The 26938-nt window shown below is 39.9% G+C and overlaps 1 protein-coding gene across 3 annotated transcripts in view; it reads left to right on the top strand.

Annotated features, from left to right (window-relative positions):
- Positions 1-26938, top strand: part of ARID1B (AT-rich interaction domain 1B) — a 333749-nt gene that overhangs the window by 66838 nt on the left and 239973 nt on the right. For all 3 annotated transcript variants that reach the window (XM_075706646.1, XM_075706644.1, XM_075706645.1), the window contains one exon: positions 16167-16313. In XM_075706646.1, the coding sequence (XP_075562761.1) occupies positions 16167-16313 (147 nt within the window). The remainder of the gene's footprint in view (positions 1-16166; positions 16314-26938) is intronic.

Below are 26938 nucleotides of genomic sequence, written 5' to 3' on the forward strand. Positions count from 1 at the left end.
CATCTTTTGCCATCTATTAAATGTAGTAAAAGGGATAGGTTTTGCAAGCACACTGCTATATGTGAGAAGAGGAAGAAAACAGGTGGACATTGGAAGTGGTTTGTAATGGGGTCTTACTCAGTAGGGACTTCCCTTACTGCAACGTAGTACAGAAATTCACTTGTCTCATCTGAGTGAAAGTCTCTAATTTTACCTTTTTAACCCCCAAGTAAGACTTCTAACGCTGTTCCCTTCCCTGATAATACGTTTTTATAGACCTTTGAATGTATTTGTGGCTACTGTATTTGTGTGGGTTGTTTGGCTATCATTACTCTTTTGAATGTTGATCTTCGTTTTGAATCACAAATGTCTTGCAGCTTTCTTAGCTTACTAAATTTCTTCAAACATTGTGATCTTGGTGAGTAAATAGTAGCACATGCCATAGCTCGCTATTTTATCTATTTGCTGTAAAATTAAGAGTCTTGATAATTTTAAACTGAGGGGATTTAGTTTATTTTTACCTCTTGACATGAAAGAAAAGCTGAATAGAAGCTGAAGGACTAGACCGAAAAAGCACAGATTATTTAATGTTTGTTTTTATTGTTGTTCGCTTTTAATTGGCAGTGCTCCTATTCCTTTCCCTTTCCTCTTCCCTGCTCAACCCCCGCCCCTCAATTTCTGTGCGGAGTATTTAAACCAGAGGTCAGTTTGGCTCTGTGTGTTGTTTAAAATACACTGCAACTGAACTGCTAAATGGAACAACAGCATCAGCATAAAATGCAGAGACCATATTAGAGCTGAGAGGATGGAAGTGCGCATAGGTTATCAATAAATATGCAAATCAAAGTGAGCTTACTCTATAGATGTATTTTTTTCATAATGAACTAACAGTGTTTTTGAGCTCCACTCCCCTTCTCATCACAGAGTAATGATCCTGGTTCGTGCTGTTCATGTTTTCTCCTTTTCTTTCTTCTAACTCCCATAGCACAGCTTTTTCAATCCAGCATTCACTGCACATGTTCCAGTCATGAGGTTACAAAGCTGACATTGCAGTCTCAGCAGAGGTTACCTCTTTAAAATTCCCTAACATTCCCCTTTGGCACATCCAGTTTGGCAGCTGGGTTTCTGTAGGAAACTGATGGAGCCACCCCCTCCCCTTATGTCCTTTATAAAAATAGAAATCTATTAAACCTCTGGCCAGAAGGGCAGATGGGTAAGTACTCCCTCCAAAGCAGACAGTGCTGCTTCCTAAGCTTTTCTCCCTACTTTTATACTCTCCAAAAAATCAGATTTATATACTTCAGAGCCAACTAAGTAGTGGAAATATCTGCTTTTAAAATGAAAATGCAATGTGCCTGTTGTTCTTCAGGACGTGTGAACTGTGTGTTCTGGAGGGTATATACTGCTGCTGAGCAATATTGACCTGTTGTTTGAAGTATTTTAAATAGTTATGCAACTGCAAAATCAGAAGCTTAGTTTAATCTTAGAAGCTCATGCCTGAACAACGCTGTAGCTGGTAGAGTACAACTGGTACTCAGAGAAAGACTGGCCGAACCAAATGGGAGGCTTAAATATCTAACTACCAACACAGAAGAGTAATCGCTGACCTAATAATATTCAAGAACTAAATGGGCATTGCCCACTTGCATTTTACAAAGTGGCTTTACTTTCATGCAAGTAATGTCCCTGAAATGCATTATTTGTTTCTGCTTCCTGCAAGGAAGGAAGGGAGAGAGAATTTGTGTGTGTCTCTCCTCGCATCACTCCTTTCCCCTTGGGCGAGAGCTGCAATGACGGCTTTCCTGCTTAAAGTGGGTTAAATTTTATGGCAGAATTTAGGTGTCTGGGTTTGCGGAGACCCAAAAAGACAGTGTCCTCCCTGAAAGTCAAGGAGAGGCGCTCCTTTTGTAGCTTTACTTTGGTCTGCAGCTTTCTCATGGCACCTGTATCTTAGAGGGCTCTGCATGTCCTCTCTTCTGGAGAGCTGTCAGTTGTTACTCTGTATATGGGGTGGTTTTTTGGAAAGGGAGAATTGTGGATTTGGATTCACAGGATGAGGAGAGCCCAGGAAAACCAAAACCAAAGAGTCTGCAATTCAACAGCAGCCAAAGCCAACCCAACTGGTAGCTGCACAGGGCCACTTCTCTTACGTTGCCCCTGGGTTCATCTGACCACGTTGAGTTGTTTCTGTGCGCTAAGCCAGCAGAAGGCTGTCTGTTACCTTTCTGATATTTTAGTGTGGTGGAACAGCTCGATAGATAGCCCAGCTACGGGGGACTGACAGGTTGGGTGAAAAGAGAAGCCAGTGGGGCTTCTGGAGCAGCAGATAGATTGGCTTGGAGCTGTAGACCAGCTGTCTTGGTGCTCTAGCCTCTGGAGCATTATACAAAAGGTGAACAACCCCCACTGTGTCCTGCTGTCTTTCCAGAAGAGGCAGTCCTACTTTTTGTGGTGCCTGCTCTCAGGAGCCCCCTTCTTTCCCCAGCCCCGCAGTGTGCAGAGGTGGGCACTGGGCAGTGTGAGGCAGGAACCCACTCAGTGGATTAGATGAGGGGCTCAGGAGCATTTCTCTGTGGAGCTGAGAACCTGTGCTTTTTCCATCACCTTTGGAAGAGCTTAGCACTCTGTTGGCCCCTCTGGAGAACTGCAACAGCAAGTGCTATTTTGACTGACCCTGCCTGGTGCTTGTGATCTCTCTTTGAGGACTGTGACCCCTAAATAGGCTCTTCTCATGTCTTTGTTGATGGTCAACAAACAGTGACTACATGCACCTGACACCTGATGCTAAATCCCGTATGAGTTACACAGAGCATTGCATTTTCTCATTGTAAGTTACCATGTCTATTTTCTTGTTTTTATTGAGGAAAATCTTTGCTAACACAGCCTCACTATTTAACCATCTTTGAGTCAGCCTTAAGCCCTTTTCTTTGTGTGTTGCTTTTTAATGCAGTGAAATGTCTACCTTCCTGTTATGCTCGCTATTTTTACCATTCCTGATTTCCCCACCTCTTGTTTATTAAGAACTTGATATGTGTTTGTCGTGGGAAACAACAAAAATAATTTTGTCCTTATCTTCCTCTATACCTGCTGGAGTTTGGGAGGGTTGTGGGGGACACAACACCCAAAAAACCACCACTCTCAATTGTTCTAATAAACAAAACAATGCAAGAATCTGCAAGTTTATCACCAGTCCGGGTGAAAAAGCATAATGCATCGTGTGAGCACTTGTAATCCATTTCAGTGCAAAGTCAGATGTGTTAAGGTAGATTTCCCTTCTCCACCACATGTGCAGAGAAATTTATTTATATAACAAAGTCATGTTGACAGTCACCTCCTGCAGCCCTTTTTGGAAAAGGCTGCATCTTAACAGTATTTTGCAAGGAGAAGTGAGAACGCAGAAGACTGAATATTCAAAGTGTGTGTGTAGGGAGTTGCAATTACCTTGGGAGTGAGATGAGGAAGGTGTAGGGCCCTCACTTGTGTGGTGCAGACATCCTTAATCACCTTTCTGAACAAGCTTAAGCTGGGGCCCCTTTTGTGCTTAGGGCTATAAGACAAAGGCTACCTGGGACACCTTTATTCCACTAAAGCAAAATGAACTATTCAGTTTCCTTCTGGTCTGTTACTTTTGGCAAAATGTGCTGCACCAGGCAGCTCCAACCATTCTTTACAGTCTGGGTGTCTTGGAGTAGAAAAAACAGTTGATTTGGTTTCTTTGTTTTTAACTGAAAGATTTCCCTGTAATGCAGCTGTTTTGTCAAAAGACACTCCTCTAGACTTTACAGTTTGGAGGTACTGAATGTTCCTGATGGATCCTTTTAAGTGTCTTAAAGTGCATAATTGGGGCACTTGAGCCTAAAACTACAATTATACACTTGTGTGTTAATTTTGTGTACAGATAGATATTACTTCAGTCTGGCCATAAATGAGAAGGAGGCATTTTATTGTGAGTGTAAGAATTTGTTTTTTGAATGCTTAAACAAAATAGGTGTTCGGATAATAGCCCAAAACGACCAGACTTGGAGGGGGAAGAGGGGTTTCAGCTTTCAAGAAGGGGAAGGAGCATGCATGGATATACCGAGATGCTTGGATGCTTTGAGAGAATAGTAGGTATTATAAAGATTAACTGATGGAGCACAATATTTGAGTTAAGATTAGTTGCAATATTAATTAAAAAAAGAATTCTAGTAGGTTGGCAGAATGAATGAATGAGCTTGATGGTTGATTCTTTGTAAGTTTTTAAGGGGGCTATTTTCAATTAATCAAAACAGGTCATTTTTAATAAGTGATGTTATGACTATAAAGGTTCTTGTTTGGTTTTTCTGTTCCATTTTGAGGATAATGTTACGTGAATTTGATTATCTGTATTCAGATACTTACATTTAGCAGATGTTTCTAAGACTTACTTGTAGTAAATGATATGAGGAATAATTTACAATAATCATCTTATTTTGAGTATAATAAAACTAATTATTTAAGAAATTATGATGTGCTATATGGTTTCAGCCATGAATTTATAAGATTGATGGCTTTGATGTTTCTGTCAGGGTTCTTTTGATGTTTTCCAGTGCTAAGTAATAGGTCAAATTAAATAATAGAAATGGAATAATTCAAATATCTAAACTCTGTGACTACAAGGAGGGGTGTGAAAGTTTTCTTTTAAAAATACTTGCAGCAATATTTGAAGTCATAGCTGTATTACAGTTGTAAGATGTCGCGTTCAGACCGTTATGCAAATACTCTTATTTAAGAGGCTGACTTGGTTTTTGTCTGTTCCCAATACAGGAAGGGAAAGAAAAGCCAGCACAAAAAAGATTTACATCTTCCTCTCTTTTTTTTTTTTTTTTTTTCCCTGATGCTGTTCGGTCAAACTCTTCTAAAGAAGAAGGGTTTTGGAGGGGCTGCTTTTTTTTTTTTTTTTTTTTTTTTTTTAATTTGGTTGGGTTTTTTTTTTTAAGCAAACAGAAGTACTCCAGAGTGTTTGCCTATGTTGGTAGGAATGTTGTTGTTGAGGGACTGTACCACAGGAATGGGATCCTGATTTTAGGCAGTTAATTTATTACCTTGTAGCATAGCATTATGCTGGGCTGGTAGAGACGTAATCAAATTTTCTTATCCAGTTGGTTCAGCCAGTTGTTCTGTTTGCCTCAGGATTCCTTGCTGTGGGGAATTTTTAGTGTCCAGATGAAAAGTATGACTTTGATCCTGCTGTAGTAGAAGAAACTAGTAGAATTGGACTGTACAAATGACTATGTTTGTCACAGAAATTGCTGAACCTAAATGATAGCTATAGGAGGTCATGCCTTTTTCTTTTGCGTGTTGACCTCCTGTGCTGTGGACACTATTTGGGCATTGAAATCCATAATGAGAACACAAAGAGCTGTAGATCTGTTCTCCCACTGCGTGTGCATGGCAAGATTTTTGTGATCTGAAGTGTGATATCCCTTAGAAAAGTGAAGGACTGGAGCTGGGGATGACTTGCTGTGTGTAACGTCAACCTACTGCTCTGCTGTCTCAGAGTCAGGCCAGGGAGGCAGAACTGTGGCGGCTAACTCAAAAGTGGTACAGCATCTCGTCAAAGGTGTCTGGGCCAAAACTAGAGGGGTTCTCTGATAAACACCAGAAACTGGATGTGCCCCGTGGATGTTAACTTTGTACTAAGACACTAAATTGAAGTATGTTTAGAGCAGCTCCACGTTATTAAGTCGCAGAATGGTTGAAGATTGGAAGGGACCTCTGGAGGTCATCTGGACCAAGCACCCTGCTCAAGCAGGGCCACTTAGAGCCGGTTGCCCAGGACCATGTGGAGACGGCTTTTGTGTATCTCCAAGGATGGAGACTCCACAACCTCTCTGGGCGACCTGTGCCAGTGCTTGGTCGCCCTCACGGTGAAGTGTTTTCTGATCGTCAGAGGGAACCTCCCGTGCTTCGTTTTGTGCTCATTGCCTCTTGTCCTGTCACTGGGCACCGCTGAAAAGATCCTGGCTCCATCCTCTTTGCGCCCTCCCTTCAGGTATCTATATACATTGGCAAGATTCCCTTGAGCTTTCTCGCCTCCAGGCTGAACAGTCCCAGCTCTCAGCCTTTCCTCCTGTGTGAGGTGCTTCAGTCCCTTCGTCATACTTGTGACCGCAGGCAGAGTTCCATACATTCCAGCTGCTCTTTCACATAAAGGCCACCCCCATCCTCATCTTCCCAGCCCAACCTCCTGAAAGAGCCTGTATCCCTCCATTGCAGCGTGCCAGTCACAGGAGCCATCTCACCACATCTCTGTGATCCCAATAAGATTGTAGCCCTGCGACTGCACACAGAGCTCTGGCTCATCATGTGTATGCCCGTGCTGCGTGTATTCCTGTACAGACACTTCAGAGAGGCATCCCAGCGTGCTGATTTCCCAGAAAGCGTCTGGGTTTTTTAACCTTTACATTCACCATATTTCTTAAGGAATTGGAGCCCAAGGAGGATGGAATGTTGACACTGCACTTGTGTAACATCAAAAGCTTGGGGTCATCCATCTCCCTGCACAGTGAGGTGCTAGAGTGCCTAAGAAAATGGATCTGTTGTCACAGGTGTACTCAAGTGGACCTTTTCCGAGGCGGGAAGATAGGAATAAAGAAAGGAGAAGAAAAGCAGCTGTCGGGGAGAGAGTGTGTGCAATGTGATTGTCTGTGAAGCCCAACAGTCTAGTGGAACTGAACAAGTTTGGGTGGGCAGAGGAGAAAGGCATGGGTTGCTGAAGAGTACACAGCGTCGCTCCCTGTGGAAGATAGTTTATATTCTTCTCTTGCTGTTTTTAAGAGGGACAGTGAAGGAGTCCAAACGATCTCTGATGATTTAGCTGTGAAAGCCACCAAACTTAGATATGGTACAGACAATATTCATCAAAATCGGTATCTTTGGGAGGAGCACATGAATGCATTAAAAAGCACCCTTCTCTCTTGAAGGAGACTGGAAGAAGGGAGGAAAACTCAAGGGTGTGTAAGATGGTGGGGAAGCAATGGTAAACAGGGTGTGTGTGCATTTTGCCTTTTTTCTCAGTACTGCAATTAAAGAATAATGTTTGCACTCTTCAAGCTATGAAGAGTGTGTACCAAAGAAAAGTAGAGTGAAAGCCATGCTACAGAGGGATTTTTCAGTCTCCAATAGTTATGTGTTGGGAGTCTCTCTGTGTTTAAATGCATAAAAATGGAGGATTACTCATGTGGTTAGATTACCTGCTATTCAGACTCAACCCCTACCTCTCATTTCTGTTCCCTGCTTTAGAAGGTTTGAATGGCACTGCAGAACTTGTCTGAAGAAGAATGTCTGTATGTATGTGTTTTCTTAACCATATTTTATTTTAACCACCATTTGAGAAATAGTGATCAAAACTGTTACCAATTTCCTGGAGAATAAATGGCAAATACAGGATTGGGGGGACCAAAGGCTGTTGTGTAGTCCATACAGGGCACTTATTGTGCATCTGTGAGATAAATTTTTTGTTATATGATTAAAAATCAGGTTAAATACAGGCTTTTGCCTTTTTCTTAATGGCTGGCATTTCGTAGGTGAGTTTTATGCTATTAGTGTAGTGAGGGATGAGGTTTCCTACGTGCTTTTTACTGAAGCACCAACCAGTGGGGAGACCATAGGGATCAGGTGAAGCTCACATTGGTTGTGGCAGTTCCGATGTCCTTTTTTTCTTAGGTTGGTTTGTAAAATAGATATCAAATACTTAAACAGATTACATGATCCCTTATAATTGTTTCAATCATTTTACAAAAAAAAAAAAAAAAAAAGGAAGTAAGGCAGAGTATAAGAATAGATATCTTATCTGACTCATCATTTAAGTGTGTGTATGTGTGTATATATAGGCACTATGATTTCTCTCTATTTTTAATACAATATATCAAAATAGCTCTTCTGAAAAAAATTCTATTGCAAATTTTCAATCTTCTCTATGGTGTTGGTCTGAGGGGATGGATATAACAATATGGAAATCTCTTATTAGAGATTATCATATTTTCATCCCTTAATTTGCAGAAAGGACCAAATGTTGCATTAGTTCAAATTGTAATGCAGTGTACAAATCAACACTATCAGGCTCTTGTGCAGGAAAAATTTCTTCCTATTGTTTCTAGACTCAGCTGTTTACCTCTCCCTTGAAACTAATTTTAGCCCATCTAAAACATGCAAATTTTTTATTTTTGTTTGTTTGCTGGTTTTAGGGGAATGTGGGAGTGGGAGGTGGTTGTGATATTGGCATAGATTTAGCGTTTACGGCAGAGGTAGTTTTCATCAATTTCTGACAAGGGAATCAAAGTGTTCTTTTTTGGAAGGAGAGATATTGCTTTTCCTTATAAATGATTGACTGTTTTGTGGTAGTAGTCTTTATTTATTTGGCTCTCATCATGAAGAATAGCAAACTTATTCAAAATCTTAGTACATCAAAAATATGTCAATACATAAAACATAAGTACTATTCCATACTACAGTCTATGCAAAAAACTATGTTAATAAGATGTGAAGGTTGCACAGCTAAGAAGTCAGAAAACATAAATGATAAGATTCTAGCAGCCACATTAACTGAGCCACATTTCACATCCTCTATATTTTATGAAATGCCTTTGACAACATAAATCAGTAAGAGAAGGTGCTATATATGTGCAACACGGCTCAGTTAATGTTGCTTTTGGAACCTTAACATCTATATTTTCTGACTGGAGAGTTTTTTAATCATGTAATCTTAGTAGTTTTTTTACATTCTATTTTTTTATAGTTTCTCTTTTTTAAAAGAGAGGAAAATTGCCTGTACTAATAATGGGTTAGCTCATGTTGCTTTGATTTAAGCTACAGTAAAAAGCAGTATATAGAGAGTCCCTCATGACAGGTACATATTTGGTGCCATATACATTGCTCTGACAACTGGTGTAATTGTGCTGCTGTGCACTTTTTTGAGGAAAAGGGGACTACAGGCGTGTGTTTGAAGTCCTGTCCTTTCTGTCCTGTAACGGTAACAGTAGTACAGGGTATGACTGCATTGCAGACTGCAGCGTGTTGTAAAGATACTTGAGCTACCTTTTTAAATGAACTGGCTTGTATACAAGCAGTAGTCTGTCTACGAGAGTGTGGATCTCCCTCTGACCTAATTCACCCTTCTGTAGAGCACAGCAAATTAGCCTAGCACGGCTTTTGGTGTAGGCTCCTTCCAGTATCTGAGCTAGTTTGCAGATCTGCGTACTGCACTGCAGTCTTCAACAGACATACATTTAATGACTCTGCAAAATCCTTTACCTTGCAAGTTCTGGAATGGGGATTATTGTGCCGTGACACGGGAACATGCTTTTTATTCTTTTGCTTCCTTGCTCTGGGTTACAGAGTAGACCAGTATAAGGCCCAGTGTTAATATTGTAAAGGCTCTTAATAAGATTTTAAAGTTCATACTTCAGTGTAAAGGCAAGCAGTCTAGGAGAGACAGTAAGATAGGTGAACGTTGTGACCAATGTATTGTCAAAAGGTCAAAGCTAAGTGATAAGAAGTAATAGAATTTATAGAATGTATGAATAAAATGCCTTAGCGTCAGGATTTCTGATTTACCTCTGATTAATAGCCTTGACATTAACACCTAGCTTTTTACTTGGTTTCCTTTTAGAAATTTTTTTTTTTTTTGTTATTCATTGGGAAGGACTTGTAGCTTTCATTAAGACCCTGTGTGCACAAGCATGCTGGGGTTGGACATGGTCATGTGAGACAGGAGACCATGCTGCACTAACTATGATAGAATCTTCCACTGAATGTGTGCCAGAGGATTTCCCTATGCTGTATAAGCATATTATATTTTTCTTCTCTTTGTAATCCAGCTAAACATACAGATAAAGACCTGGGCTTACATGAACTCAAAAGTTCTGGATTATAAACCAAATTTTTTTTACATACGTGAAAGTCAGAGTTAGTTTTCCCTTGTAACTTTCTATTCAAAAGTATGGAGAAATGCATGGTTTGAATGTTTGGGGGAAAATACTTAGGTTTTGGCAGAGGTCTGGCTTTGGGAATCTAAGGCTGAAGCAGTAGATGTTTCAGAAAAACACAAGAGTTTTATTTGAAGGTTTGACAGGAACTGTCTGACAGCTTGCTTTATAGTTATTACTGAAGTGACCACTGTAAAATTAAAAGAATTAGAATTAAGTTTGAATATAACGTTTTGTTGACTGAAAGAATGTGATGGTTTACTCCTGGTGTGGAGTACCCGGTGGTGATCCCCCCCGCCCCCGCCCCCGGGAATCTTATTCACTATACATTTTGTATTCTAATTTCTCTGCAATTGCAGTGTTAGAGTTGCTAGGATTACATTTCTGAAGATGGTACTTCTTTCACAATGTTCAGGTCTGTTTCGCTGTTTCTCAGCAAAGTAGGCCATTGAATCAGGTGGCGTCACCCTTTCTTCTGACTGCCACCCCTGCCTCTGGAGTTGCGCTTTTTTTCTCTCTGTAAGTAGGGCTTAAGGCTAACCAGCACCCCCTGATTTTTATATCGTGACGCTGTGGTTTAAGAGTTCTGAACTGTGCTGTTGCCTGCTACTAATGTTATCCAGGGTCTGCCTTACTTTTTGGGTACCAAATAGATTGCAGGGAGAAGCAATGGCCGATGTTGCCAGGGCTATTTCCATGTAGTGAGTGTGTCATGGTGACTGGCACGTTCGGGTGGGTCCCAAAGTGACTTGGCAGAGCTTTTTGTGATAGGGGACATAGAATCATGGAATGCTTTGAGTTGGAAGGGACCTTTACATATAAAGTTTCTTCCACTATTGACCAGGTCTAGCCATTAGGGTGGTTTAGAAGTGCAGTAGGCTGCATATGGCGGGTATTATTAGCATACCTATGCTAACACACTAATTCGGTTACATTTTAATTTTAAAAATTATTATAATGACTGTAATGCTGTCTAATGATCCTTCTCCTTTGACATCAGTTATAGATTATGCATGCAAAAATTGCTTAAAACTTCCATTAGTATCAAGGTATTACCTGGACAAAGAATGTATGCCACAAGACCCCTTGTTCAAGCAAGAATTAAAGATAATAGGCTAAGTTATAGGTTTAATTGGATTTCTCCCACCTCTTCATTCTGGCTGCCAATTTTGTTCCTCTTTTATTTCCATCCTTTCCTTGTTCGCATTCAGAGTGGTTTAATCGCTGATGGTCAGTCATACGTCTCCCAAAATAATACTATTTGTACTGTGTAAGTCAGATAGGAGGCAAAGTAATTATTACAGTTTCTGTACTTGCCTAGAAGTAAATTCAAACTCTGGTCTGTTCTCTCTTGAACCGTCCCAAGAATGTGCGCCTTACCACAGGCATGCTGAAGTTTCCCAAATTCTCATCTCCTGCGTCGTGTGGCCACAAAGAATGTGGGTGTAAGGGAGAAAGGGAAGGAGGGTTTACCTTATGAAGAAAGAGGATGCTTGGGTCATTCACTCCAAGTGTAAGTAATTGGCTTCAGATTTGTTTTGTTCTGGGGAGATTTTAATTAAGCTTTTTTATATGCTGCTTAATAAACATTTGTCCATAAGCGGTATCTTGTGATCCCCATCAGTAAAGCAGGAGGATTAATTTGCATGTTGTTGCTTGTAATTTATTTAAATAGCCACAGAAATTATACTGAGTGTTCTGCTAAGGCAGCAGTGATGGGTCTCTGCACTGAAGACTATAGCATCTAAAAGTACATGTAGCATTAGGATTATTGTTGGTTTGGGGAGTTTTTTTAAAAAAAACAAACCAACCCCAAACACAACCAAACCAGTTTGGATTGGGAGAATATGGAGGAAAATTCCAGCATGAGTAACTGACACATAAGGGTCAGAAGAAGAGCCCAATACCCTTTCACACAGTGCCTGGAAGCAGATTGCTAGGGAAAAAAATTCAGAAATTGGAGCAGTCTCCCAGCTTCTGGCAGTCAAGGTGTTATTGCCTCTTCAGGTTGCTTATGTTTGTTACTTAGTACCTCACACACCAGACTTTCACTGTGTTCTCACAGGACGCAAATACGTATTGCAAAGAGGTGATTAGAACATAGGCATGGCTGTATCGGCTCACATCAGGTTCATGTAGCCCTGTGTCCTGCCTCCAGTGGAGGCTTTAATTGGACGCCTAGAGAAGACTCAGAACAAAGCAAGCGTGTGATACTTCCCCCAATACTCTCCAAGCCTCCAGCCATTTTCAGTTCAGAGACTGCCTGAGCCAGATGTGGCTCTACATATTTGGTAACCCTCAGAGGATGTATCTTTTGTGAACTTGTCCAGTCTTTGCTGGAGCCCACATAAACTTTCAGCTTTCAAAACATCATTTGGCAAGCAGTTTCAAACATCTGCTACCTCTGTGACTAGAGAACCTATCTCTCTTGGTTTGAAGTTTGCTTCTACCGCCTTCTACCATTTAATGCCTCCTAATTGTTGCGTTGGACAACACGTTGTGTTTTTGTAGCTTTCCATTGTATTCTTACTTCCTGGTATCTTTTCTGTACTCAAAGGGTTGTAGCTTCTTTGTATGGAAACTGTTCCATATCTTTGATCATTCTTGTTGCATTTCTTTGAACCTTTGTGTTTGACCCTTCCTAGTAAGTCCAAGAAGTCTGTAGAGAGGGATTTTTCCTTTGCAAAAGCTGTGTTGTTGTTTCCTAATTCTGATCTTCATTCTTGTCTGTCCTGATTTATCCAGAACAGTCATCAGTCCTTTACAGTCTTAAATTATTCAAATCTCCACTTTTTTTTTTTTTTTTAAAGCCGTACTCCCAATTCTCACTTACCAAGGCAGCTCCAAGTTAGAGGCTGTGTACTGTCATTTGTAATTCAGCTACGTCATTGTTGAATTTGTTTAGATGTCTGGGGTGATACTGTATGGTCTTGAACACTTCTTACTGTTCATTTGTCAGTTTGTTCCATGAATAGTCCCATCATATTCAGACACATTCATTGAGTCCCTCACAAAGGAGGACTCCAGCATGGGAACCTCCCAGGATTTTTCCACAATGCACACTAGTGCAAAAAATTTGTTAAGCTTCTCTGTGATGGCCCTGTTTTCTGTGAATCTCCTTTTATACCTTGATCATCACTTGGCACTTCAGACTCTCTGGCAGACCTCCTGCTCCTGATGTGTTTGAAGAAATGATTCATTACTCATTTGATTGCCTTCCCTAGCTGTTCCTCCAGTTCTTTCTGGCCTGCCTTATTACATTTGAAGTGCCAGAGTTTACAGTCTTTTCTGTTTTCCTCATTTGGACTTGGTGTAGGCTTATTGAAAGATGCCTTTTTGCTTCTAGAAACCTGCGATGAGCCATGCTGATGTCCTTTGCCCTTCTCAAGCCTTTCTTAATAGGTGGTGAATATTGGTTCTGTGCTTTCCATGTGGTTGTTGTTAAGCAGCTTTGATGCTGCCAGTCAGATTTTATTTCTCGTAGCTGTCTGTTAGAGCTTCCTTTTAACAAGGTTTCTCCTTTTTATGTAGTTACACTTTTTGAAGTTAAGCACAACAGTAGTAGTTTCCTTGGTTTTCATTGTTCCTGTAGGGATGCTCAATTTAACTGTGTTATGGTCACTGATGCGTAGTGGTTCTGCAGCTGTAGGATGTAGAAGTAGATGGTTCTTGCTGCTCAGGACTGAGCCAAAGGCAGTGGCTCCTCATGCAGCGTCCCTAACCAGCAGCTTCATGGAGCAGCCTTTGGCAGTTAGCTGGTATTTCAGTCTCTGCTTTGTAGTCCGCTTGCTTAGTCTGTGTGGGAGGAGTTGAAATCTCTCTCTGTACAATATTGCACCATGCCTTTGCGGATCTCGCTTGGTGTGCTGGTGTCAGTGTTGCCATAGTCCAGCTATGCCTGGTGGTCCCAGCGCTCACTCTTCCTGGTTCAACCAGGCTCCAGGCCTCTGCTGCTTGGTGAGGTTGAGTTTTGTTTTGATTTGTTTCTAAACTCTGTGTAGCATATAATACTGCTTTGTCATCACCTGTCTTCCCTGTGTATTTGTATCCTAGGATGCTTCAAAATAGCGACCCGCTAATTTTCTACCTTCTACTAGATTTCTGATATGACTACTGCTAGTGCTTTTGTTTGAGGCTTGATGTTCCAGTGATCCAGTTTTTCTTCTACGCCCCCCCTTTGTGTAGAAGGCAGTGTATTGTTGGATTTTCTTCTTGCCACCCTATTTACTCTGAAGTCATCTGTGTTTCTGTTTTCATTCTTTGATTCTTCTCAGCATCTTCGCTTGATGACTCAGAATCTCCATGTCTTCATTTGTCATAGCAATGCCATGCTTTTGAACCATGTGTTCTTCTAATCCCCTCTCTTCAGTTTAAAACTCCACTTTCTTGATCCTTGGGTACCAGTGACCTGGCTCCTGTGTTCAGGTGAGCTCCAGCCCTCGTGTACAAGTATCTTTATCTAGAAATACTCCGGTCTGATGAATCTGATCTCTTGCTTTGTCACTGTCCTGTCAACTGGGCATTCAGATTCTGTTCTTCTTCTTTCCAGAAGCCCATATCTTGCTGTCAGGATCTTTCCTTTTCTTCCTAGTGTTACCAGGACCCAGATGGACTACAACATAGGTTTCTCCTCAGCATTTCCTAGGAACCAGTCCAGGCTCAGTGACCTTTGCAGCTGACGGGCAAATCACCATGTGGTGGTCTGTCAGATTCCAGACTCCAGCTGTCTATTTGCCTGATGATATTCCAACACACCCTTTTTAGTTTGCATTATAACTGCCTCATTTATGCATCAGCAGAGAGAGGGTATTTGTCAAAAAGGGTTACTTTGGTCACAGAAACATCTAACTGCCTGTGAAATGATGGTGAAGGAAATGGAAGCGCGAGCAAAGAGAACAAGTGCAGAAGAGGGGTTACAGTGCTGACCTTAGGGGTTAGTAAGAAGTAGGACTACCAACTTCTGGCAGAAGTAATAAGAGCAGATCAAGCTGTGATAGTACAAACAACCTACACATGTGTTTAAATTTTACTTTATATTATTATTATCACCTAGCAAATATTACTCTATTGTTGAATGAATGTAGTAAGTTCACTTTAGGTAGAACAGGTATGTATTTACATGTTGAGTAAACAGATTTATCGGTGTATCAGAGACTCAGTGGGAATGTTCAGAGATCAAAGCATTTCAGATGTGCTTGGGTATCCGAGACATTTGCTTAGGGCAGGGATGTGCTGGACCAATGGGAGGCCCATTCTAGAAGAGAGAAGTCCGTCCTGTGTTGCCTTTGTCATTATCTGAAATGGTACTAAATACCAGTGTTTGGGGAAGAGCATGGGTACCTAAGAAAGGGTCGATATAGACACAATATCAGGAGCTTGTTGAAGGTGTGCTCTTTCAAGTATCTCAAGAAAATGTCAGTGTCTATTGATACAAGGCTTACAGACTAAACTGATGCAGAAAATTCCTCTGACACTATAATTGACTGGCTTTTGGTTATAACTTAAATTCTCAGTGTGTGTGTGGGTTCTCAGTGCATGATACATGTGCTGATTTGTCTGTTAATAGGCCTTGTAATAGGTTATTTTGTGCTGCACTAGTGTTTTGGGTTTTTTTGTTTTTTTAAGATTTATCTTTGGGGGGGGAGACTGAGAGAGGCTGAACTTGACAAAACCAAAAACCTGCCAAACCTTAAGTTCTTTGTGTAAGGATTAGACACACAAGCGCTAAAAACCTGAGAGCTGTGGGCAAAGCGTTTCACCAAAATTAGTACCTCATCACTTAAAAAACGGGGGGGGGGGGGGCGGGCGCGGGCGCATTTCTCTTTGAATATGTCTTTTAGAATTGTGCTTTTTCCCCCCACAATTCTACTTTTGGGTCCGTGCATCAGAATGTCGACTTGCTTCAGTAGTGTGCCTATGGAGAGCAAGCATCTAAAATAACTGCTTCTGTATTTTAAGGCTGGGCATTATGGGATCGTGATGTTCAGAAGCATAACATTTTCCTTAGAAGGTCTTCCTGAAAAGAGTAACTATACAGAGCATGTGGGCTTACTCCTCCTGCTCAGGCAAGAGGGTTTAAGGGCTTGCATTAACTGCTGAGTAAAAGAGTAGGGCTGTTGGGTCAGCTGTATAGCTGAGGATGCCGCTTCTTGTCAGGTTTGCCATACAGATGTAACATAGCTTGATTTCATGTCCTCCTGCCTCAACTCACGCATTTGCTTTGCTTGGCTCTTCCAACAGATACCGCCTCAGTATGGTCAGCAAGGTGTAAGTGGCTACTGCCAGCAGGGCCAGCAGCCGTACTACAACCAGCAGCCGCAGCCTCAGCATCTGCCACCCCAGGCACAATATCTGTCGCAGGCCCAGCAGAGGTACCAGGCTCAGCAGGTAAGCACCGTCCTCTGCTACTGACAATCGCCCTGGAGCTAGAAGTGTAAAAATGATCTGTCTGAAACGAACAAAACCCACCCGGCCCCTTTTCGAGAGAACAGTGTTAAAAACAAAATTAAATGAACACAGGATCAGACAACATCATTCTGAAAAGTCTTTGGGGATATACACACAAATACATCTGCACACACTTTCAGGCTTTATTTTATATCAGCTTTTTTGAATAAAGCCAGTATATATACCCCAGCAACTGTTAATTCTGCTTTTAAAAAGAAGTAACAGCTTCTTGATCAGATGTCATTGGAGGCTGGAGGTTTTCCTTGCTTTTGTTTTGGTTTGTTTTGCCCTCACAAGACAAAAGTTGTTTAGAGCTTCTGCATCTAACATGGTCGCTACTGTTTTGTTTTTCATGTTGTTTCATGTGAGGGTAGATGAGTTCAAGACATTTTTGAGCTACTTTGTCAAGGGAGCTTCCTAGGAGATATTTTTAATCGATTGTTAATAAATTGTTAATTTGAATGTTGTCAGTTCACACATCCAGTTAGTGAAACCACATAATTCAATATCCATTGCAGTTCTTTAATTGTGCTTTATATATTAGCCATTAAAATTCATTTAAAGTGATTCTGGTTTTAACTAAGATCAGAAGTGATTCGTGTATGGGTCTGCTTCCCAGGGCTTGAGGAGACACCCAGATTTTAGATACTGAACAAAATGGATGTCCACAGCTGATGTGGCTGTATGTGTAGGCTCAGTTCTGTCTGCAGTCTCAGTTCTGTTAATCACAGAGAGGTGATCTGGAAACGGAAGGATGAAACTAAACCATACTCACCATCCTGGGAAATCTAACAAAAGTGAGTTGCTCAAGACTGGGTATTAGTGGAAGCATCAGCACTTGCTGCAAATCACTGGGGGATTCTGTCAGGCACGGTTGATTAACATTTTGGGATAATGCTGGTGCAATGTAGAAATCTTAGCTTGAAATAAAAATAGTGTGTAAAATAAACTAACAAAAGATGCCGTAAGTAGCAATGATACAGGAGGCTCCCCTCCTTTGATTTTAAAATAAAGCTATGATAATTCCACCGTGTAATTACATGTTAATTTTTCTTCATCTACATTTTAAAATTCCATTGAGAATTAACTTTTTTCATTAAAATGCTGGCTGGTTTATGAAATAGAATTCTTAATTGTATCTGTGATGTTCTTGTAAATGTCACCACTTTCCATCTTTTGGATTATATGTATCTGTGACTTTAAAGATTGCAGTTGTGTCTTTAAATTTAATTTTCTCCCTTTCTCCTTTGGCATTAAATGCTTAATTTCTCTATGACTTGAAAATACTGTTCATAAGCATCTTGGTAAAGTCTTAGTAGATAAAGTCCTAGTAATACAGCCTATGAGACAGAAGAAACACAGCTGCTCCAATGTCTACATATCACAGTTTGTGAAATTGAAATGTTTTTTTTTTTTCCTGCCTTGGACACCTCATCATATTTTAAATATTATCAGTTGAACGGATTGAGTATTTTAGTTTAAAAAATATTCAAAACACACTAACTGTACGGGATTTATGAAACAACAAGATACTGATTTATCTGTTGATAACGTGTTCCAATTACATCATTTGCTATCATAGCCAGTAAAGTGAAGGTTTGTGCAATGAAGTGAAGGGGTATCATAGAAGAGAATAAAGGCAAAATGAGAGTCAAGCCTTCTATGTTATGGACTTCAGAGAACTGAGATGAAGAGAAAGGCAGGGACAGATTCACAAGTAGAAGATACCAGCCTTGATGTAGCCACATTTCTTCTTTGAGGATTTGAGGGTACATTGAAGGAGTGTCTAAATCCAAGGGTGATACAGGCATCTCAAGGTCAATAGGCATTTTTTCCTGAATCTGCAAATTCAGACGATACGTTAGGTCCTCACCAACACAGCCCTGCGGTTGGTAATCCTTAGTGTGAGAATCGCACCTGAAATTCTTTGTGGTTTGTGAATGGTTGTTTGGTTATCCTGTTCTTTAATAGTGGTCAGCCTCTTAAGTTTTTAACTCTGATCCCAGGTTCTGAATTACACAGGCTTTTCCTGGAGTATTTGTGTCTAGATGGGACTATTTCATCTAAATAATTAGTCCTTAACACCGCAGGGCTTGCTCCTTTTCCACGCCTCCAGATTGGTTCCATGGCTGCTCTTCCCCCTGTCTCAAGAAGGGTTATTGGGTGAACACCTCCTCCCTAATGTTTCTCTGTAAAACCTCACCACTGTGTTCTTTCCCATTCTTTGGCAACTGCTAATCTAGAAAACAAATTCCTAACACAGGAAGCTGAAGTCTATACTTTTGACACAACAGTGTTCTTTTTCTGCTGATGATGCATAGTAGAGTTACTGTCGAGTGGTAACCAGTGTACAATGTGAAAATTAATACTAGGATAACAAAAAAGTTGGGAACTTATGTCAAATTCTGCTGCTGAGACAAAAATTTTTAAAAACGTGCATATTTGAGCATACATGTCTCTGCTTATATGAGACTGATGATCTCTTTAAAATAATTTTAAAATTAGATTTTACTTGATTAAAATTTTAGCAAGAGAAAAAGGAGTTAGGTATTCGTATAGTTTTAGGAGGTTTAAGGGCGGGGTTCACTGAATTTGATATACTGGGCAGCCTTATGAAGAGAAAGCCCAAGGGAAATCTTACTGCTGTTTACAGCTACCAAATGGGAAGATGTGGGAGAGAACGGAGCCTCTTGTTGGCCTCAAGTAGAGAAGCTGGCCCCTGAAGATGTTTTTGCCTCATGCTGGCTAGCTGGAATCATGTGAAAACTTTAGACTACAACTGTTTTTCCTGGAGGGCATTGTTGGGTCATGAAAGAAGATCTTGTTTTGGAGGTTATCAAGCTGAAAGTAGTGTTTGTTCTGGATGGATGATGGACTTTTTCTTGCCACTGGTTTCCTTTTATGTAAAACCCCGTAGTGTGATATACTGGGTATTCTGTTATGGAGAGAAACCTGATATGAAATTTCATACGGATAATGTTTTACTTTTGCAATTTTAGACATAACGTGTGTGAGCTTCTGCAGTCAGGTGTAACTCTGAGTGTTCTGCCTTGGAATTGGTACTCGTCTTCATTTCTCACATATTGTGGAAGTGTGAAGCCATTGCTCCTTTTTCTTGACTCACTTGAATTCAATATGCAATCTTGTCACTAAAAGTAAACAGATAAAATAATTTCTGGGACTGTTCCAGTGACTTGTGACTTTCCATTCTTCTAATAAGTGTAGAGGGGAAGGAGGAGAGTGGGATTTATTTGAATGTTTGAACTGTAAGTTGTTTAGATCTTTGTTAAATTGATTGCATGGTGGGCAGAAAGGGAGTTTTGTAAGAGGTGATTTGGTAGTAATACTGGCATAGTTTACTATAGAGCCATATTGTAAGCGAGCATCAGTCATCCCCTCTTCGTATCAGGAGCCTGCTGTGTAAAAACCATTAAAGGAAGAGCTTTGTTTTAAGCAAATTTATTACAGTAGCAGATTCATTGATCATTAGATATTGCCAGTAGATGTAGATAGCGTCTTGTTTGTTTGTTTGTTTTTTTTAAACTTCTTTTACCTTTACTGCTCTTTAAAAGAAAAGAGAAAGATGTGCTGCACTACTACAGTGTTGCCCTTGGCAGGGTTTTTCATCTTGAAATGGCATATAAATGAATAAATGCTTCAGTTGTTTTTGCAGTTTTAAATCTTTTGCCGTAAGTAGAAGTGATATTTTGCTCAAGAATGTCATGTAATTGCAAACTTAAACTGTCATCATTAAACATTATTTTGTTAAGATAGTGTGATGTATATTTTGTGTTACTATGCTTTCCAACTGGCTTTTAAACAGCCATGTTTATATATTTTCTTGTTTTATGTAGCATGTGTTCATATGTATCAAGAGAGGATCGTGCCTTTGAGGTTTAATGTATTACTTTATGAGATGGGACCATGTCACTTTTTGACAGATGAAATCTGCAAAATAACTGTGGTCTTACTGTTAGTTAAACAAAAATAGTTACTTTATTGTACACCTGCTACTGTTATCCTGAAGTCATCTTTTAAGTATTCCTGGAAGCTTTCTGCTTGCAAGTTTCCAGAATAGAGTGGGATTATGCTGATCCCTTTTCTTACATGCAGGTGTGAGATTAAAAAGGGGAAAAAAAGTGTGGCAGGTCCTTGAGGTGGGGCACGCACGTGTGCTTTTCTGGGGCATTGGTCCTTCTGGTTAACGGTGTACATGAAGAGAGGGCTCTGTGTGTGTGTTTTTACACCGTTCCTGTGTGGTTACCGTCATTTCTTTTCAATGCCTTAAAGGAACAGTGAAGTAGTTCAGGCTCATTCTTTAGTCTCTTTTTATTTAAAAGGAGAAAGTGTTTTATAAACAAGCAAGCAAACAAGACTCCCTCACAGTCAGGTTTTATTAAAATGTTCTAAAAGCTGGACAAAACATTGGTTTTGCCCCCAGTATAATACCTCACCTACTGATAAGACCTACTTATCATCATGAGATTTTTTTTTTTCAATCGAAATTGTCATAGGACAGATAAAGAGTAGAATAACTAGTCAGGGTTTTTTTTTTTTTGCTGCGAGTGGGCCAGGGGGATGAATGCAGTTCAGGCCAGTTAAGAATTTGTCAGCCATTTCAGTGGTCCCAGGTAGAAAGGCATCCAAAGCAGAAAGGCAGCGTGCATGATGAGGTGGGGGGCGTCTCTGGTGGTGTCTTGGTTGGTCTTTCCAGGTGGAGGGCTGGAGACCACTTATGCTCCTGCAAGGGGCTGCGGCTTCTCTCCGGTTCCCCAAACTGGGGTCAGTGGAGGCCATAAATTTCGGGTTTGTTCCTGAACTGGTGACAGTGGTTTGAACTAGTCTCAGTCGCAAGTCTGAGACGATGATGAGCATGTTCCTGTGCAGACATCTGTTTCTAGCATTGAGTCAGTGCAAGGTAGGACAGATAAAACACTACCCGATTTGAAACAGTCTTTGAAAATGTGAAATTAATTAGTCTGTTTTCATGTCCAAGCTGTATGACTGTCATGAAAACAGAACAAATTGTATTGTGGCAAAATGCATCAAATTATTAAAGTGATTTTGGTACAATGAGGATGAAGTATTATTTTTAAATTCAATATGAGCTGCTAAAGTTCTTTTAACAGGGTAATAAGCAGCATGTTAATTAACATTGTCAAGCTGTTTTGGAGTGTAACACCATACAAAAATACTGTTGTTGTAAGTTGGGAATAGTTGTGCTACATGCACATACCAAATTCATTAGTAAGTAATACAGACAATCCTCAATGAGTTCAAATTTAAGTTTATATATATATATATATATATATATATATATATATATTCTTTTAAATAAAATCTTCACTCTTAAGTTACTAGAAACTGGCACAGAATTAGCAGTCAACTGTACTGTAGTTTAGTCTTAACTCTGGCATAATTTAATTTAAACTTCTTTTAGAATATATGGAGCCTTGCACGTAACATATAGCTGCCCATGGCTTCAAGTTGAAATAAAAATTGTTTGTCCTTCTGTCTTTTTACCTCTTGTGTCTGTAATCATCTACCACTAGATGAGTGGTTGCACTTAATATTTGTTGTGTTATAAACCACAAAAAATCCGGGAAAGAAGCAGCTTGTATGTTAATCTGACATTTGCTGCCAGGTACATAGGAAAGCATTCTTTGTGGAAGTTGGCTATTACAGTTACATGAGAACTCATAATCAAACTTAATGTTCAGAAGAGATTCTTCTCTTGCCTGCCATCATCGGCAGTGGCTGACACCACTACTGTAAATCCTTCATGGCTTCCATCATCTTGGCAACAGAGTGTGTAGTGCCCAGTGTATATTGACACTGTCTTGAAATGCTGGGCTTGTTTTTAGCTTAGAAGCAATTATTTTTTTTCCAGGGTAAAGAGGTAGAAGGAAGAAGTGATTCCTTTAAACCATTTAACCCTAAATTCACGGCACTAAAAACTTTTGCTTCGGTGGGCACTTGTTGGTTGGCTTTTAGAAACCAGGGCTGCTTGTACGTAGTGAGCAGAGAAATGCCTTGGCAACAAAAAGTTTAGGTGAAAAATCTCCTACAGATATACGTACCGCAGCCAGCTTTTCCAGCCTCCTTTCTGTGGCACCTGCAATTAGAGACGAGGAAAAACAACAGTCTAACTTTATGAAGGCATCTGTTCTGGTACACTGAACCTTTGCCAACCTACTTCAGAGAGATCAGATAAATACCAAAAGGCAGATTGCAACCTTGACTTTTTGCATCTGTAATAAAGCTTGGCTGGACTTGGGGGGGAGGAGGGAAGGAGAGCGGACTTTCAGCATCTGACTTCCAAACTCACACACCACGACTTAAATCCTGGCTTCTAGACAAGCCACCAGTGACCAGCACCTCTGAAAGGCATTTGTCACCTTACCTTGCTGAACACCGAAGTGATTTAAAAACCAACAAACTGTTGAAATACTTAGGAACTGTACTGATCTTGTGCATAAATAAAACTAATTTATCCTTTTTGAGCCTTTCTTGAAGTGCATGATGTTTTCAGGAAGGGCCAATGAGGTTTGAACCTGTGTAGGTTCAATGAACACTTCACTGACTGAAGTCTTTGCCAGTTAGATCTCTGCTTGTATAAAGTCTTATTTCATAATCGTGATGCTGCTATAACAGCAAGTAAGTGTTAAGCATATGGCTATTTATCTCTGTGGCGGAGGTTACTTATTCAGCTCAGGAGTTCAGTGAAACCATGACTCCTGTTGTGCTACATTTCCCGGTAGTGGGAACACCTGATTATTGTTCATTTGGGGAATGCTGTGTTTGCTCAGCATTGCTTATATCATTCCAGGAAATGTGTCAAACCTTTCTCTTTTTCCCTCAGTGATTTATATCTGTATTTATAAGATTATAATAGGTGCTAGCTTGTCAGACTTGGAGAATGATCTTCCAAAGCCAAGTAGCTGGCAGGAACAGAGACAGGCAGAAACAGCAAGGATAATTGTCTGTAAACTCACACCTGAGCACGAACACAAAATTGAGGGCATAGCACGGAGCAGCACTCACAGCAGCGCAGGCTTATTTTTGCTGAAGGCATGTTGACCAAACCCAAAAAACTTCTTAAAATCTGAATGCAGACTTTCTCAGCCCTGTTATTTCAAAGCGAGTGCTTACAGACATGTTGATCGATTTGCCAAATAAAAATCAACTCCAGTCTATTAGGTCTGAAGCCTTTAAAGCTAGCATGTATAATTATCCCTTACGCGTATCTGTCTTTGTAGTAACTTGGATTTGTTAAGTGATATTACTGGGAAAGGAGAAGTATTTTATCTTGCAAAGTGGTACTACTGTTTATGGATAAAATGTAGCAAACTTGCTTATGCTTCTGTTTTCTAATCTTCCAAAGGGCTGTCAGTGAAAGTATTTGTTTGCCTCTGTGTTGTCTTAACAATTGTATGGCACCTTCAGTTTAAAGTTCCCTCACTGTAGTTAAGCATTTTCCCAGTCTGTGTGTTCTTTTGCTGCGTTCGTCTGTTAATGGCTTTCTGCCGAAAGTAGGCTTTTCTGTTTGCAGCTTGAAGGAGGAATTTTGAAGGTCGGCTTTCTTCTCCTGAGGAAGCAGCAAGTGCACCTCTTCAGGCATCTGCTGCTGACGGGGGTTTGATGATAACTGGCCGGAGAGTCAGAGGAGATGGGTCAGAGCACTCTGCAGACCTGTTTGGCAGGAATGTTCATGACCACCTGTACCCTGCTGGTTTTTAGTTTTTATCCCCGGGTTTTGTATCATTCTAAACCTAGTAGACATATCACAGCTCTTTTGCTTGTAGGATGAGCAATGCAGAAGGGCCCAAGTCCTGATGAGTTTTTTCATGTACTAAAATGAACTTAGCGTACAATGTCATAAAGAAACTCTGGCAATAAGAGGCTCCTTTCAGCTAAATTGGAAAGAGAAAATTTAGTCGGGGGGGAAAAAGGAAGTCCTATTTTACTCCTTTATTTTTAAGTGGTCAGTAACTTACATGCAATCAGTTCGTAGGTTCAGAGGGCAATGCCTCACATCCATAACAAAAATCTCCACAAAGCATCCCTAGTGCAAAAGGTGGGGATGCTGAATAATTTTTTCAAACTAGAAACTTTAGTATTTATAAGTAAATAATCCTGAAAGGAAACATTTTTCATCTCAACTGCAAAAACTATGCAAAATTTATCGCGGATTTAGCACGTTATGCTTAGAGAAGAGCCTTTTAAATGAGTTTAGAAATACAGCAAGATACACGCGTTCAAATGTATTTCTCAAAGTTCTCAAATCAGTGGTTTGGCCTTGACCCACAAAGTAGTATTATTGTTGTTGTTACGATGGTGGTATTTGAAGTTTCTAAATTCTGATTTCTCTCAGTATTTAAATCACAGAAGGTTAATTAAAGCAGATCTTTATTTTGCGATTGCTTGGGAATATTAACCTCACAAAGCCTGCATTAAATCAGTGAAGTGATAGAACTGCATTTGCTTTATAAAATAACTCTACAAGAGCAAAGACAAAACCATTTATAGTTCAGTGCCATTAATTGCTTGGCATTTAGATATTAGCGTAGGAGTCTATTAATTAACTTGATAGTAAAACTATTGGAATGCAGGCTGATAGAAACTATTTTGTTTTAGGAGATTAGTGATCATAACTATTGTTGCTCCTCTTACCACTCTCCTTATTACTCAATGATGATTTTCTTTTACTGTTATTCTGAGAGCAAAATTAATATCCCAGAAATAATTTTATCTGTACCTTTGAAATTTAGCAGTAAGTTAAACAGAATAGTGAGTTTATCAAAGGATACCTGATCATGTAATAGTCTTTTACTTCATGATCCATTAATCTGATGGCTGTTCGTAGACAGAGTTGTCTACAGAAATGTTTTAGAATATAAATGCACAAATCCCATTTTACGAAAAAATTTAAAATGCAAATAGTATAGTACTATGAATTAAGTGATAAAGCTGTAAAGTCTGAAAAGCACTAATAAATCTGAGTGGCAGGTTTTTTGTTTGTTTTCTGGGTTTTGTTTTGTTGGGTTTTTTTAAGTTCTGTATGAGCAGTATATATACCAAATTTTCATGGTCTTGTAAATTACACCTCATGGCCAGTTGCAATGCAGCAGTATTCTCTTATGGCCTTTAAATTAACACACATTATTTTCCTCAGAGGTAGGGAAAATAAGTTTGTTAATATTTCCTGGCATAAAATTTACCACTGTATTTTTTTTGGCCGCCCATATTTTCTTTAATAATTGAGGATGTTCGGTTTACATACATTTAATTTTCTGTATTTCAAATCAGGATTTTGTTAAGACAATGTAGTATCTGAATATAGGTCAGCATATATTTTATATGTATTCATTATCCTTTCCAGTACTTCCGTTTTACTGCATTTCTGTCCTGCTGTAGTAGGATTTAGAATAGATTTTGGAGCATGCAGCTGAAATCTTACAGGGTGTTTCAGTTGTTGCAATCAGATAGGGACAACAAAGAACGAAACAACAAATCAAAGTAAATAAGATACCACTTAAAAAACAATTTTACCTTTACATGTTGACAAAACTGCTTGGTGTTTTTGTTGTGGGAGAGTGGAGAACAACTGTTGGTCTTGGTGAGCTGTCCCTCAATAAATCAAGCTCTGCAAGAACACAGCCTCTCTCTTCACATCTTCCTCATGCTTCTCCCCGATTGCCAAGCACCCATCTTGGGTATCTTCCACATGCATATTTTTAGGTAGACAATTAAATAACTAGCTATATGTGTTTGGGTTTTGGGTGTCTGCCTACAGAATTCATAAAGATCGTGCTCCTTCACCCTCACAAAAAAGGAGAGGTTTATTGTTGCTTTATTACCTAGCAGTGCTTTACCAACTTTTAATGAAAGTCACTGGGTTTTTTTGGAGCTGTATTAAACGGTAGTCAGTGGTCTGATCTCAGAGTTCAAAGTTTTCATCACTCCTTTCACATGTTCTCCACCCTGCTCCACCCTCTTCCTGCCACTCCCAACACCAACTCAGTTGGGAATACTTTCGAAAAAATCACGGTTGTGGTGATGGTGGTGAAGACTGTCTACCTCAAAGATTAAAGAAATCGGTTGCTGCTGTTGGTTTAAACTGTTGTATTGTGCAGTCCATTGAATTGCTTCTGCTGCTGGGTGCTTCCTTCTGTAAATTACTGTTCTCTTTCTGTAAATTACTGTTCTCTTTCCATCTCTTGGACTAAGATATTTTTCCACATTGTAGCTGGATTTAAGGATTGTTGCGCAGGTACTCTGTGTTTTCACAGACTGCAGAGAAAGAGAGGACGGTAATGCGGCTAATTCTCTACGTCTAGCAGCCCCAAACGTAACACGCTAACTCTCTCACATACTGAAAAATTAAGTTAACCAAAACAGTAGAGTCCAGCTGAGAAAACCTTCTTTACCAAAATTATTACAGACTTCTTTGCACCTGAAATTCAATCCCTTCTCCTATGATTCTGCTGTTGATAAAATAGTAGGTAAACCTCATCTTGATCATTTGTTTTAAGAAACCTCCATGGTAGAGTATTAAGGAATAA

Source organism: Pelecanus crispus, chromosome 3, assembly GCF_030463565.1.
Source record: "Pelecanus crispus isolate bPelCri1 chromosome 3, bPelCri1.pri, whole genome shotgun sequence".
In the NCBI taxonomy this organism is placed as follows: Eukaryota; Metazoa; Chordata; class Aves; order Pelecaniformes; family Pelecanidae; genus Pelecanus; species Pelecanus crispus.